This window comes from Fibroporia radiculosa, assembly GCF_000313525.1.
Source record: "Fibroporia radiculosa TFFH 294 genomic supercontigs, scaffold2149, whole genome shotgun sequence".
In the NCBI taxonomy this organism is placed as follows: domain Eukaryota; kingdom Fungi; phylum Basidiomycota; class Agaricomycetes; order Polyporales; family Fibroporiaceae; genus Fibroporia; species Fibroporia radiculosa.
Genome location: NW_012133338.1, coordinates 54,802 through 69,458, shown reverse-complemented (window position 1 = coordinate 69,458; position 14,657 = coordinate 54,802). Strand labels below are relative to the sequence as shown.

Below are 14,657 nucleotides of genomic sequence, written 5' to 3'. Positions count from 1 at the left end.
CGGTGCCATGTGTCTTCGTACATTAATTGATACTATGGTTCTCCTTCCACGAGGCCTCCTTCAGGGATCTCATCCTTGAGGAAGGCATATTGATCCTCAGAGTTAGTTTTCAACCTCCCAGCGACCCGTCGCGACCGGCTATCGTTGGGTGGGTCATAGGGAGTGGAGGGAGTGTGTTAATGGGCAAGGGCGGAGCGCTTTCTCGAGGAGAGAATGTGGCTCGGTGCGACGTCGATGTAGATACGGAAAAGGTCGTCTGTGAATCTCTCGACTTGACGCTCTGCGACTGGACCCGTTTGACCGACTTCCAAGACTGACCGAAAGTTAGTCGTCTGTTTGTTACATGTCCGGATGGCGGTGTCGAAGGGTCATCAGGGTTAGACATCTCGGCGACGGGCCCAAGCTCGCCCTCATCCTGTTCACGAGACGATGGGTGGGATTGACGCGGTTGCAAGGGCAGTTGACGGCCCCGGCTGAAATCTGCGTGCGAGATCATGCTGTCGCGGGTTATGGATTGTCGATCGCGTCCGAGATATGCATAGCCCCCGAAAGTGTTGTAAGATGGGAAGGGACCGGAGGCGGAATCTCGCGGGGATGAATACGCCTGCGATAACCGGGACGTCGATACGGGCGACCAAAGCCTAGAGTCTTTCCGTTTCCTGCTCGGCGTCCGTGGCGTCAGGCGTATAATGTCTGAGCCGATGAGACTGAAAGGTCGGGGTCGCTGAACGCGAGAATTTTCGCCTTCAGTCACCACGAAGACCTGCGGCCGCTCACGAGGAGGTCTGACTACTGGGCCTGTAGGCAAGACATCTACATTCTCGAAGCGCTCCGCGTACTTGACTTGGTGTGGTAGGATGTGTCGCGTCTGACGCTGTTGCTCTGAAAAGGTTCCATCCAAATCAGCAGGAGCACTGAACGGAGCTGTAAGGATGTTTTCCTCTGGAGCAGATTCCTCCGATGAGCTGTTCCCATCATCTGGCCCTATGTGAAAAATCACATCGCCGTACTGTGATAGTCGTGCGTTATATTGTGGGGGAGCGTGAGGATTGGGTGTGTCCAAGAAATGCAAAAGGAACGGCGAAGGCATTAGTATCGTGTTTCGCGGTCCATGGTACGGCTCAATTTTATCACCCTCAGTGACAGCCGTACTGCTACGGTAATTGAACACACCTACGACATCATGAATGATCTCTACAACTTTTACAAAAAACTGAGATAAATACCAATCACAAGCAGAGCACCAAGACTGTATGGAATGTACTGGACCAGTGTGTTGCACCACCGTGTCGCGGGAATGATGATTGCAGCGTCGAATATGAGCAAACAGACAGGCCTTGCAACGTCAATGGTAGTCGGGCTAGAATTATTCCCGTTAAGACGCTTCGAAACAATTCGAATGGCAGTGTACAGCTCGAGTGCCATGAGGATAGCTGATAGGGAGAATGAAATCGAGGAGACGCTATAATACAATGAGTCTGAACATTCGGCGTTTCTGCATAATGAACTTACTATTGTTTATAACAAATGGACACTTCCGTGGACTCCAACACACTAAGATTTAGATTCAATTATCAAGGTTAGTGGTGATTATTCAGATATACTGACCTCGTCTTCCCTGTACCCGTAGCATTCAGAGCAAAAACCAGTCCTATGAGGGGTCAATTGTCGGCGAATCGCATACAACGCTGTGAGACACATACCTAAAACACATAGAAGTCCAAACCAAAGAATGTAAAGCTCTGCGCGCTTCACTCCAAGCCTCCGTAATTTCCAGCTGATCATGAGAAGTCCTGTCATTCGGACGGAGTAGGAGGCCATGCTTCCCCAGGCGATAATGAAAGCTGGACAGACAGTATTAGCTGCAGTGTACATCGAGGAGGCACATACTTACTACAGGCAATCCCTTCTCCATGAGTTCCGAGATTAAGCAGAGAGCACAAATTGGCAAGAGCAGCAGATGCGAAGCATAAATTTAAGATGAACACGAAAGCGCTGTCCTCATTCTCTAGCTGCCTCCCTGATGCCATTCTATCATCCGCGACGTCGACATCTTTCTCCGCAAGGTGCTCAAGATCGGCTACACGTCGTCTTCGACGCCAACGGCTGCAGGCTGTGAATAGTTGATGGAACGCGTCACGGATCAAGGGCGAAAGCACAGTTAAATGTGCACTGCACAAAAATACCCAGCCCAGGAAGAATGCAGCGACCACACGACTACAAATTAGGGTATATATTATCAGCAGCAGCTATAATACCATACATCTGACTACTCACAAATCAGGGTGCTTAGAGATTTCCCCGATCACGCTGGCTTGCGGGTCCTGAACGGAGAGAAGTTGACCTGCCATGCGAACACGCTTAACAATAGTATATATATACCAGGTCCAGCCTGGTCAGCAAATATGAAAGAAACTGGGGAGAGCAGTCCAGCTGCCTTGAGAGGCTGGAGACCTGCGCCAGGCGGTCAGTAGTAGGAAGGGGAAGACCGAATATCTAGCGGCGCAGGAGACTGCACCACGCAGCGACGGTCCACGCTCCGGGACTGACTACTTGTGTTCAAGACAACCGAGTCGGAGGCAGTACGGTATGTCTCAGCCTAGCCTCAGCGTTTCGATCCGGCTCGGCTCGATCAATGATACTCATATCGCGATACTGGCTCAGCTTGATTGATAAATGCTACTGTAGTCATCGTGGGCGAGAGCCTCAGTCATGTTCTGGATTTAATGGAGACCAGAGAAGTTAAAAGGAAGTACTTACTTACAGTAGAGAATAATATGACTTCGTCTTGAATGCGTGCAGAGTTCAAGTTTGGAAGCCGAGCGACAATGGGCCGGCATGTCCCGATATCATGTGATATACGCGTGACCGACCACTCTCAGGGTCTCAGCGCGTGCATCTGCATAAACGACGCGACCTTCCCTCCACTGTGGCACGTTGGAACTCGTTCTCTCACTTTCGTACAGAGTCTACTTTCATGCGATAGGTGCCACAATGGAAGGCACACCGCCGCTCACTACTGCCGCGGATCTTGAGCTGCGTGCTGCAAGGGTAGCTGACCCCGGAATAGGTGTGTTGCTCTGATTTATACTTGTGGTTCCGCTGAATGTGTGGTATCCTAGATTTAAAGACCAAACACAATGTTGCTTGTGAACTTAGGGAGTTGATTGATGTTGTCAGGGAATCTGAGTTGGCCCGTGTCATTCCCCATATGGTTCCCGTTCTGCTGGACATTCTTAGGTCCGGTGAAGCGGCCTACCACAAGGATGGTCTAGAGTACCTGTTCAGGCGCTGTCTCATTGACATCCTCCATCGAATTCCTTCTCAAGAGGCTGTTCGTCCTCACGCTCTTACTCTCTTCCACGGTATGCTCTATCTTCTTCGTCATGATAACGAAGAGAACGGTATGATTTGCTGCAAAATAATCATCGACATTGTTCGTTCGTACAGGTCAATGAACGAGGAGCTTGTCTCGGAACTGACAGCAGTGATTCAAGAAGTCCTTCAGGGTACCGAAGGTCTTGTTCAGGAGACACTTTCCGAGAACTCTGCACCCATGGACCCGAATATTGCGCTCCCTGCGCGACGTAGTTTTAAAGTGCTTATGGAAGTGGCTACAATCATTGTTCCACTTTTGCAGAGTAATCGTGCATTGGCACTTCCAGCTCTGCAGAAAATATTGCCGTTAAACTTCGTGATTCTCTCACTCGAATCTCCCGCTCAGAAGCAAGACAGAGAGAACCACGAAGCAATGGGAAATATTCTAGTTGGCATGTCATCAGCCATCAAAAACCCTTCAGCTTTTTCAGATTTCATCGTGGCTCAGATCAAGATGATATCATATCTTGCGTTCGTCCTTCGTAGCCTTGGCGAGCACCCTGACTCGGATGGCGAGAAGCTTATTCGGAACGTGGTTCGTCTCCTTCAAGATTGCCCGCCCACGGCCGTGGGTGCCAGAAAAGTAAATGCTGTTATTTCTCCGTTGCTATATTGTCTATATCTTGCCCCTTGCATAGGATCTCCTAGTGGTCCTCAGACACGTCGCAAATTTACCGCAAAGACGTGCGTTAGTGCACTATATTGACAAGTTAACCGATGAACGAGTGCTGTTGGGCACAGGGCTGGGATGCAGGGAAGCAATAAGGTTAGTTGAGCGATCGCGTACACCACATCATCAACGCTTATACCCACGTTATTTAGACAGCATGCAATGACGTGTTTTTACGAACTCCTTCAACATATTCGCCATGACATGTCGGCTGCGCAACTTACACGGGTCTGCCATGTGCATCTGCGCTATCTGCACGACCCGCGTCTCGCTCTTCAGCTACAATTGCTGTCTGCTAAAACGGTTTTCAGCTTGTTGGAGGCCATCGTCACCAAGGATACTCAACAAGGTGCCGCACGCACTCTTCGAACTACCCTGGATGCATTCGTGGATAAGCTTGATTCGATGGCGGACATCCAAGCCGATGTCTCAGCCAGAGTGGACAAGATCAAGAACGAGGAGAAGGAAGTGCTCGATTTCTCTCTGATCGAGAAAGCTCGACCCATTGGTGCCGCTACATATGCACTGGAGAAGCCGGACGATATCTTTAACGGTACTGTATGCTGTGTATATAGAGCGGGATTATGTGCGACTAATGGCCATCCTTCTAGATTATCGTCCTGTTGTACCAACGCTTGTGCAGGGCGTGAGGGCTCTCCTTATCGCGTTAAAGAAGTGTGATGCTTCTATTCCCGACGGCACTATCATTTCCCGCCTCTTCGAAAGCGCTGTGCGTTGCATCACTCTATTGAACGGGGACCAACGGATTGCTGTCGAAGCGATGGAGCTGCTCGCTAATACTCTGATCGAGGTCAATTTGCATGTCTTTCAGGAGGTGTGGACGCAGAAGATTGGATTCTTTGTTGAATGCGCCGAGAAGCGTCCGGTTTTGATGAATCTAGCTCACTCACTCTTTACCCGAGAAGTCAGCTCCCCAACTCTTGTCGCCATCGTCCTCCGTTTCCTCGTGAATCGGCTACCTCAACTAGGAGACTATGACGATCAGAATGCGGCTGTTGCAATTCGGATGTTTAAGATGGCGTTCACCGCAGTCGCTGTGCATCCTCAAGTTAACGAGCCTCTCCTTGCTGCCCACTTAGGGAAACTCATCATGGACTGTTTCCCGCTGGCTGCGAAAGCCAAGAAGCCGATCAACTACTTTCATCTTCTGCGACTACTGTTTCGGGCAATCGGTGGCGGAGGCGGGCGGTTTGAACTGTTGTACAAGGAAGTCTTGCCCCTGCTCCCCGAAATGTTAGATTGTCTTAATCGCCAGCTCATTGCTTCCGATGGTCTGATACGGGATATGATCGTCGAGTTATGTCTCACTGTCCCTTTGCGACTAACACATCTCCTACCGTATCTTTCATATCTAATGCAGCCGTTAGTGTTGGCACTACGAGGCAACCCAGAGTTGGTATCGCAAGGCCTTCGCACTCTAGAGCTATGTATCGACAATTTGACCCCGGATTTCCTGGACCCGACGCTGAATACCGTGCTCAGAGATCTGATGGAGGCATTGCATAGTCATCTGAAGCCTATTCCCGCGAACCACCAGCATGCGCATACCACCATACGCATTCTAGGGAAGTTGGGAGGCAGGAACCGGCGTCTCCTCGACAAGGAACCTGCACTCAAATACCGTGATTACTCCGAGTTAGCAAAAACGCGCGTATCATTTGGAGGGGTCATCCAATCCATTGAGCTCGCTCCTACGTCTATTTTAGCGGCAACTATCATATCTACTGGGAAGGGAGGGTCATCGTATCGTACAAACGCGTACGAATATCTTGAGACTTGCTTGAACTTGCTTCTCCATGAGGTCAGATTTTCATATTTCAGAATCTTGTGGTTCTAACTTCACTTGATTCGTAGGGTGTACGAGGACGCGACCGAGAAGAAGTCTTCCTTCGATGTCTAGAAGGATCGTTCGATGCACTCCATTTACCTGAACTGCAGGAGAGGGCCGAAAAGAACATACAGGCTATCTCCCGATCCATCCTGTCCTCTGAAGTCCGTAGGGCTACGTCTAAGGACGTTGTCACCCGCAGACTTCCGAGTAAAGTCTTGATTTGCTACCTGGATGGCTTGGCGTATGGTTTGTCACGCGAAAATCCTACTGAAGCCGCGAAGGTGCTGGAACTCGCTAGGACCTTTCTACAGGAGCTAGTGGGAATGGCGGATGCACTTGACATCACCCCACAAGACATCATTCCTACACTTACCCAGATCGCTTCCAGATTCAATGCCCTCTGTTTGGAAGATTCGTGGGTGCGCAGAACTGCTGGGTGCAACAGCGTCGGGATCATGACGCAAATATCCGGACTAGGGGTCAAATGGGTAGCGGATCGTGAGGTTGATCTTGTTAAAGTGCTACTGGTTTTCCTGAAAGACATGCCCTACGACCTTCCTCGGGACGTGGACAGGGTTGTTGACGTGATCATGCGAATCATTCGTGTGAGTAACCAGGATTTGGCTTCTGTTAGCGACGACGTGCTCTTCGGGCGAAGCAAGATGGTTCATTTGATCGGGACATTGTTTGCAGAGCTTGCCAGTTCGAGTGCCATAGTACGCAGAGCGGCCCAGCAATGTCTTCAACTACTGGCGGACTTAGCAAACAAGACACCTGCAGAGCTTTTGAGACCCTATCGCGAGCGGATGCTGAGCAATCTCTATACGAAGCCACTAAGAGCTCTTCCATTCTCCATTCAGATCGGAATTGTCGAGGCGCTTCGCTACTGCATTAGCCTCAATCCTCCTCTACCAGAACTCAACGAAGAACTGATGCGATTACTTCACGAGACACTCGCTTTAGCCGACGCTGACGATATGGCATTGATTGGTCGCAGCAATCCCCGCCAATCTAGCCTTGAAATCGTCAAACTTCGTGTCGCATGTATCAAATTATTGACAGCTTCCATGCCCCTCACGGATTTCTTCGTGAAACAGCTCCAAACTCGTCAGAAGTGAGCCCTTGTTTTGGTGAACGCTTATACAGTACTTACATCTTTGCTTCAGAGTAACGAGTGTGTACTTTAAGTCCCTTTACTCGCCTAATCAAGAAGTCAAAGATGTTGCTCATGAAGGTCTGCGTATGGTCCTCACACATCAGAATCGACTGCCCAGGGAACTCCTCCAATCTGGCTTGCGCCCAATTTTAATGAACCTGGCGGATCCGAAACGTTTGTCTATACCTGGGCTAGAAGGTCTTGCCAAGTTGTTGGAGCTCCTTACAAACTACTTCAAAGTTGAGATTGGCCATAAATTACTTGACCACTTTCGTGTGGTTGCGGACCCCCAAATGTTGCAAGCATCGTCCAGGCTGCCGTTGTTAGAGAACGAGGGGATCACCAAACTTGTCCGATTGGCCAACATCTTCCATTTACTTCCATCCGCCGCCAATATCTTCCTTGAGAACCTTGTTAATGCAATAGTTCAGACGGAGGCGCAGATGCACTTTTCGGCACAGAGCCCATTTTCTGAACCATTGGCCAAGTATTTGGATCGGTATCCTATCGATGCTGTAGATTTTTTCATGCGACATTTACATTTCCCAAGGCATGTACGGACGCTCAGGAGTATTCTGCAAGCCAAGTTGGCGTCGAACTTGCTTCGCGAGCTTGCTTCCCGGACAATGACAATCGTCACGCAGTGCTTCGAGGGAAGCAATGCAAGTCTGGTTTTGCCTGGTTTACTCATATGCTCGGACTTAGCAAATCTTATTCCCGGGTGGCTTGCAGAGAACCCTCGCGTCGTGGATGCATTGCTTGACTTGTGGACGATCGAGCCCTCTGCGGTAGACTCGTCTAGTCTGCCTCTAGGAGATATCCCGCACAGATATCTTCTCATGGCTTCCATTTTTATGAAGGCCTTGCAGCAGACGCCACGTATTGACTTGCTTTTTACCATTATTGCGATATTCTCCCGAGACTTACCTGTCGACATGGTCCATATTGCACAGTTCTTATATCGTCACGTCGCCTTCAATGATAATCTTCCATTCCGTCGGAATATCCTCCTGCGCTTTTTCATGTGGTTCAGACACACATCCGTGCCCTGGTCCCATAAAACTCATTTCTTGCAGTTCATTTTCACGCCCACAATCCTCATCCATTCCTCGCAATCTGACACCAAGCTTGGTCTTCTGGACGAATACATTGTGAAACAGATTCATTCCTACATTTGGCAGCCCATGATCGACGATGTCGCATTTTCCCAAGCGGACGACATGTTCAAGGTCGAGCTACTTCATATGACTACTGTCATGGTTCATCGATACCCCGAACTCCTGCAGGAAGCCAAGAAGGACATCATTCGCTGCGCCTGGCATTATATCACGAGTGACGATACAATCGTCAAGCAGACGGCATACCTGCTTGCCGCGCGATTCTTCGAGGCCTTCGAGGGTCCACAAAAGTTCCACTTGCGTGTCTGGACGGGACTGCTAAAGCCACCTCATGTGGAAGGTCGGGCAATATACCGTCAAGCACTAGATATAATTGCTCCTGTCCTCCTTCGATCGCAGTCCATGGATTCCGGCTTTCCCCAATGGGCCAAGACAACAAGGAGATTGTTAGCAGAGGAAGGCACCGGATGGCATCAAGTCGCCTTAATATACCAGTTGATTGTACGCCAAGCCTCGCTTTTCTTCCCTGTTCGCGCCCTTTTCGTACCGCACATCGTCAATTATATCCCGAAGCTGGGGTTGTCGAACAACGCCACACACGAGTCGCGTAGCCTGTCGATAGATATTCTACAGGTCATTTTTGATTGGGAGCAAAAAGCAACGAGCCCTCAACTCGGCGACACTACTCTAGAAGTCTCTGCCACCGATGAGACTTCGCCCGGAAGTCCATGGGTAACGCCGCTGCCCTTTCGCGAAAGCATCGTGAGCTACTTGGTGCGCCTTTCTACGCTCCCTCAAGATGCCCAGTCGCGCGGCAGTCAGATTGCATCTCGCGCACTCTCCTTACTACGTTTGATAGTCAGTCCTACGGGGTGGAATGAGGTAACTTTCAAGCTACATTTCTTCTCTCGCACACTCGAGCAGGTATGCTTTCGGTTCAGGTAAAGGAGCTCATCGGCTAACCGTGTTCTAGAATGATTTCAAGGCAGATGCTGCTGCACTCAACCAAGCACAGAGCTCTGCCAAGGTCTTGCAGGTCATTTCTGCAGACAAGAGTGATTTATGGTTCAGTGCCAATTCCGCAATTCTGACGAAGCTGGTGAAAAAAGGCATCATCGGTGACGACCCCACTCTACAAGACGCACTTCTACCTGTTCTCGATCGTCTTGTCCGCCTGTACCCATTACCCAAGGAAGACGAAGACCAACAATCGGAAGCGTCAGATTTTCATGCTTTCATATATTCATCTATCGGCGAAAATCTACGAAATGCGGACGAATTAAGGACCAATGCGACAGGCGTCTTACGCGGGAGTCTGTTAATATTGAAGTCCGTCGTGCAAGTATCGCCAGAACGAATTGACCCGTTCAGTGCACAGTTCATGAAGCTCTTGAGTAGGCTAGCGAAAGACCATATTCAATCATCACCGTCGACCTCTGGATTTGAGGAGAATGTTCGACTCATCACGCTCATGCTGGAGATATCTCAAACTGCCGTCGGATACTTAGGCGAGCAACGGAAATGGCTCCTGAGTGCGCTTATGGCGCTGGTGGAGAAGTCGAAAAGTGGAAGTCTATGCCGATACATGCTCGACATTGCTCGTGATTGGGCGATGAATAAACGTGACCCATACCCTACCATGAAGGAGAAAGCGGGACTGCTCCAGAAGATGGCTAGTTTCGAGATGCGAGGAGAGCGAGGAGAGCCCCTGTTTAACAGTTACTTGGAGCTCATATACGACATCTACACAGATCCTAGCTTGCGTCGAACAGATCTAACAACACGGCTAGAGCAGCCATTCCTCTTGGGATGTCGTGCGACAGATTCGACCATACGTGAACGCTTCATGGACCTCATGGACGTCAGCATACCACGCTCACTCTTCAGTCGGCTCATCTACGTCTTTGGTGTTCAGAGCTGGGAAGCCTTGGCCGACCACAACTGGCTGTTCTTGGCGTTGTATTTACTGCTTGGATCTGTCGACACTGAATGTGCATACATGCCGGACCGCAAGGGCTCTCTGGAAACATCTCTCGTCACTCCTCCTCTCGAATTGGGCCTAATGAGAAGCATGATTCAGCCCATGCAACGTCTTCTGTTCCTTGATTCTCAGATTGCCCACGATGTATGGGTGGCTGTGTTTCCCGCAGCATGGGCATGTCTCTCGAGGCGAGAGCAGATTGAGATAACCCACCATATTATCGCACTGCTCAGTAAGGATTACCATATCAAACAGGCCGAAATGAGACCAAACGTCATACAGACGCTCCTTAGCGGTATACAAGCCTGCTCGCCGCCTATTAGCCTGCCTCCGCATCTCGTCAAATATCTTGCAAAGACATTCGGTGCGTGGTATGTGGCTGCTGAAATTCTAAACACATCCCTTTTGCACGTTCGCGAGGACGAGGCCCTCGTCCGTGATACCATCTACGATTCGCTCGCCGAACTCTATGCCGAACTCGCCGAAGATGATATCTTTTATGGGCTCTGGCGTCGCCGAAGCTTGTACGCTGAGACGAATGTTGGCATTGCGTTCGAGCAGTGTGGCATGTGGGAACAAGCCTCCAGTACTTACGAGATCGCTCAAAGCCGGACACGCGCGGGAAATCTCCCTTTCTCTGAAGCCGAATTTTGTCTCTGGGAAGATCACTGGATGCTGTCGGCGGAGAAATTACAGCAATGGGACCTACTATACGACGTCGCCCGTGGCGAGGGTAACCAAGAGCTGGTGCTTGAAAGCGCTTGGAGAACTAAAGATTGGTCCGAAACCAGTCATCAAGGTGGACTAGAGGAACAGATATCTCAGCTAGCAGAGGTAGCAACTCCACGTCGGCGAATTTTCGAAGCATTTATGGCTCTGCTAAAAAATCAGAATAGCGAATTTACAAGGATTCTCGAAGACGCAATGCAGCTGTCCCTCCGTAAATGGGTTAGCCTGCCTTCGAATCTGACATCCGCTCATATTCCGCTGTTGCAACATTTCCAGCAATTCGTAGAGTTGCAAGAGGCTGTCCAGATATTTGGTTCACTGTCCGCCACTAATGCGCAGAATCTAGAGAAGAGGTCCTCAGACTTAAAGATGGTATTGCAGGCTTGGAGGGAACGCTTGCCAAACATCTGCGATGACATTAGCGTATGGAGCGACTTGGTAGCTTGGCGGCAGAACGTCTTCAATGCTATCAACAAAGCGTACATACCCCTTATTGCCGCTTCTGGCCAGGGGGGCACCGCTAGCAGCAGTTCGCCGACCTTTGGGTATCGAGGGTATCATGAGACGGCTTGGATCATCAACCGTTTCGCGCATGTCGCACGCAAACATGACTTACTCGACGTCTGTTTCAATTCCCTCAACAAAATTTACACTCTCCCCAACATCGAAATCTCGGAGGCGTTCCTGAAGTTGAGAGAACAAGCTCGTTGTCATTATCAGAAACCAGGAGATCTTCAAGCAGGGCTAGAAGTGATCAACAATACTAATTTGATCTACTTCTCCATTTCGCAGAAAGCCGAATTTTATACTCTGAAGGGGATGTTTCACGCTAAATTTGGTCGCAACGATGAAGCCAGCCATGCGTTCGGTCAGGCTGTCCAATTGGATATGTTACAAGCGAAGGCGTGGGCTGCGTGGGGACGCTACAGTGATCAAATGTTCAAAGAGTTCCCCAATGATGTTTCTCATGCTGCCAACGCCGTGAGCTGCTATCTACAGGCTGCTGGGCTATACAAGAATCAGAAATGTCGTCCACTGCTCACTCGCATCTTATGGCTCCTGAGCGTAGATGACGGGAATTTCACAGTTTCTCGCGCTTTTGACACGTACAAGGGCGATGCCGCATTCTGGTATTGGATAGCTTTAATCCCGCAACTATGCTTGTCAATGTCGAATAGAGAAATGAGGCAGGCGCGGTCGATCTTACTCAATTTGGCGAAGCTCTATCCTCAGGTATTGTATGAGATTAGTATTTGGAAGAGCCTCACTGATTGTTTCGTAGGCTCTTTTCTTCAACCTACGAAGTACGCGAGAAGAGATGGCCCTTGCGAAGCGCCAGGCTGCAGCTACCCAGCGCGCCACGAATTCCGGGCAACCCCTTGGATCCGCATCCCAAGGGATTTCTTTGGATATCTTGAAGAAATCAGACTCAGACCATCTGCCACAAGATTCTGTCACAGAAAATAACGCTGATATCAAGCTGGATCCAGTACCAACTGAGAATACTCTGCAAGCTGGCATGGCCGCAGCGCCACGTCCGTTGAATGGCAACGGACAGGCAGCTACACGGCCCTCAGTTCTGGGAACGGATACTAATCCTTCACATCCCGCACGCCAGGCATGGGAAGGTGTCGACGAAGTCGTTCAGATACTAAAAACAGCATTTCCTCTGCTAATTTTGAGCATGGAGTCCATGGTTGAACAAATTGGTTCGAAGTTCAAAGCGTCATCGGAGGAGGAAGTCTATCGACTTGTCTGCGTGCTTCTTCAAGAAGCAGTACAGGTTCGTATCCTTTTTTCTTGGTTTTTGCTGAGCTGACATCATTTCTTGTTCAGCAATTTGCAGCACGAGTAGGATCTGAAGACGATGGCCCGCTGCCACCTCAAACGAGCAGCAACCTCAGTCGACTCGCGCAGAACATGTTAGGTTCCACTCGTGTAAATATCCTATATCAGTTGTGTTCACCCTACTGACCACCGCATAGAAGGAATATGAAGAAGATTTTCTCAAAGAAAAACTCTCGCTCAACGAGTACATCAAGCGTCTCCAGCAATGGAGGGACAAGCATGAACGTTTCCTTGATGCTAGACCGCGTTTTCAGACCCTTGACTTGCTTAGCCATTCCCTCATGGAATTCCAGTATGGCCGATTCGACGACATTGAAGTCCCGGGCCAATACACTGAGGTAACAACTATTTAGAGTTTTTTCTACCTTTGCTCACCACTCTACAGGATAAAGATAGCAACCAGAATTTCGCGAGGATCTCCAAATTTGGTTCGAAGCTAGAGAATTGTCGCTCGCATGGATATTGCTGGAGGCGATTCACTATTCATGGCCATGATCACTCCAAGACTTCCTTCGCGGTTCAGCTACCTTCTGGAAGGCATTGCCGTAGAGAAGAAAGAGTGATGCAACTATTTCGTACTTTTAATCTGTGAGTATGGATGTCTCGCTCTTGCGTGTACTATTGACGATGCTCCAGGACACTCTATCGTAAGAAGGAGAGCCGAAAGCGGAGTCTGCAATTCCACCTCCCCGTTGCGGTCCCATGCGGAACGAATCTGCGAATTCTTCAAAACGACTCGTCTTACGTTTCATTTGGAGATATTTACGACCAGCACTGCGAGAACATCGGTGTGACTCGTGATCACCCCAGTCTCGTCTTACATGAGAAACTGAAAATCGCCCGACGTGAATTTGAGCAGACGATGGGGAGGAAGGTCAGAAGATCTCATAGTGCACTCGTAATGAATTCTCACCTAGTTATAGGTGGAGAGAATGGAAGCCAGCGCCCTCAGAAAGGACATGTTAGACGACGTCATCACCAAGATGGTACCCGAAGATACGATTACTCGCGTGAGCACCGAAGACTATGATTCGATATTTGACTGACATACAAATCATGTATGCAGTACATGATCCGCACCATGAGTAGTCCTTCAGATTTATGGCACACGAGAAAGCAGTTTGCGCTCCAGATTGCTGCAACTAGCTTCATGACGTATGTCTTGTGTATCTCAAGTCGCGTTCCCGGCCGTTTCCACTGGTCTCGAACCACTGGGCAGATAGCCATGAGTGAAGTAATGCCAAGCAAGTGACCCCCCTCCTCCATCTGAATGGCGTTCTGATTCGAGTCTTGTAGCATTCGTGTCTCAGTCGCCTATTTTTGGAACTACGGATACAGTGCCGTTCAGGTTAACACCAAACATGCAACATTTCATGGGCCCAATCCTGATCGAGGGCGTATTAACTTCCGCGATGATGGCACTAGGACGCTGCCTTACTGAGCCAGAGGTGCGGACTTCTCTTCATGTCGTTGTTCAAGTACTTATCCGATGCTAGTTCAACCTCGAGCAACAGTTGTGTTTGTTTGTGCGAGACGAAGTCTTTGCTTGGCAACACAGGCCTCAGAAGGCGTGGAATGTAGAAATTTCAGTCCGTAAAAATGTCGCGGTCACTACAGAGAGCATAGTCAAGCGTGCCGAAACAATAGCATGCCAATTTGAGAGGGAGCAGGTATGTCCTGGCCAGTGATTGTTTACTTTGCACAAACTTACTTATCGTCAATTACAGGCCATCAGCAACCCGCAGAATCTCGGAAGTACCCCCGTGTTGCATACGGTGACGAAACTTATATCCGAGGCCACAAGTCCGATGAACTTGATCAAGATGCCAGAAGCATACTTGCCTTGGTTTTGATCGATCATCCACTCTTTATGGTAGAATACAATGTACTTGTTATAGTCGGTCGATGTAGCATATGTGTACTTT

General features: G+C 49.5%; 2 protein-coding genes across 2 annotated transcripts; one reads left to right on the top strand and one right to left on the bottom strand.

Annotated features, from left to right (window-relative positions):
• Window positions 1-109: 109 nt before the first annotated feature.
• On the bottom strand, window positions 110-2,351 carry FIBRA_03648 (uncharacterized protein; the record flags this gene model as incomplete). The annotated part of the gene is made up of 7 exons (XM_012325481.1): window positions 110-1,173; window positions 1,227-1,462; window positions 1,513-1,554; window positions 1,609-1,651; window positions 1,704-1,844; window positions 1,895-2,217; window positions 2,278-2,351. The coding sequence occupies 7 exons, from the start codon at window positions 2,349-2,351 to the stop codon at window positions 110-112; spliced, it is 1,923 nt and encodes a 640-aa protein (XP_012180871.1).
• Window positions 2,352-2,994: 643 nt separating this feature from the next.
• FIBRA_03647 (uncharacterized protein) lies at window positions 2,995-14,585 on the top strand (the record flags this gene model as incomplete). The annotated part of the gene is made up of 18 exons (XM_012325480.1): window positions 2,995-3,070; window positions 3,123-3,961; window positions 4,017-4,144; window positions 4,201-4,601; window positions 4,660-5,870; window positions 5,924-7,014; window positions 7,067-9,098; window positions 9,148-12,117; window positions 12,167-12,667; window positions 12,721-12,822; window positions 12,870-13,070; window positions 13,118-13,320; window positions 13,369-13,606; window positions 13,656-13,742; window positions 13,799-13,961; window positions 14,029-14,180; window positions 14,229-14,402; window positions 14,460-14,585. 18 exons carry the CDS (start codon window positions 2,995-2,997, stop codon window positions 14,583-14,585), a joined length of 10,695 nt encoding a protein of 3,564 aa, XP_012180870.1.
• Between the last annotated feature and the right edge of the window lie 72 nt (window positions 14,586-14,657).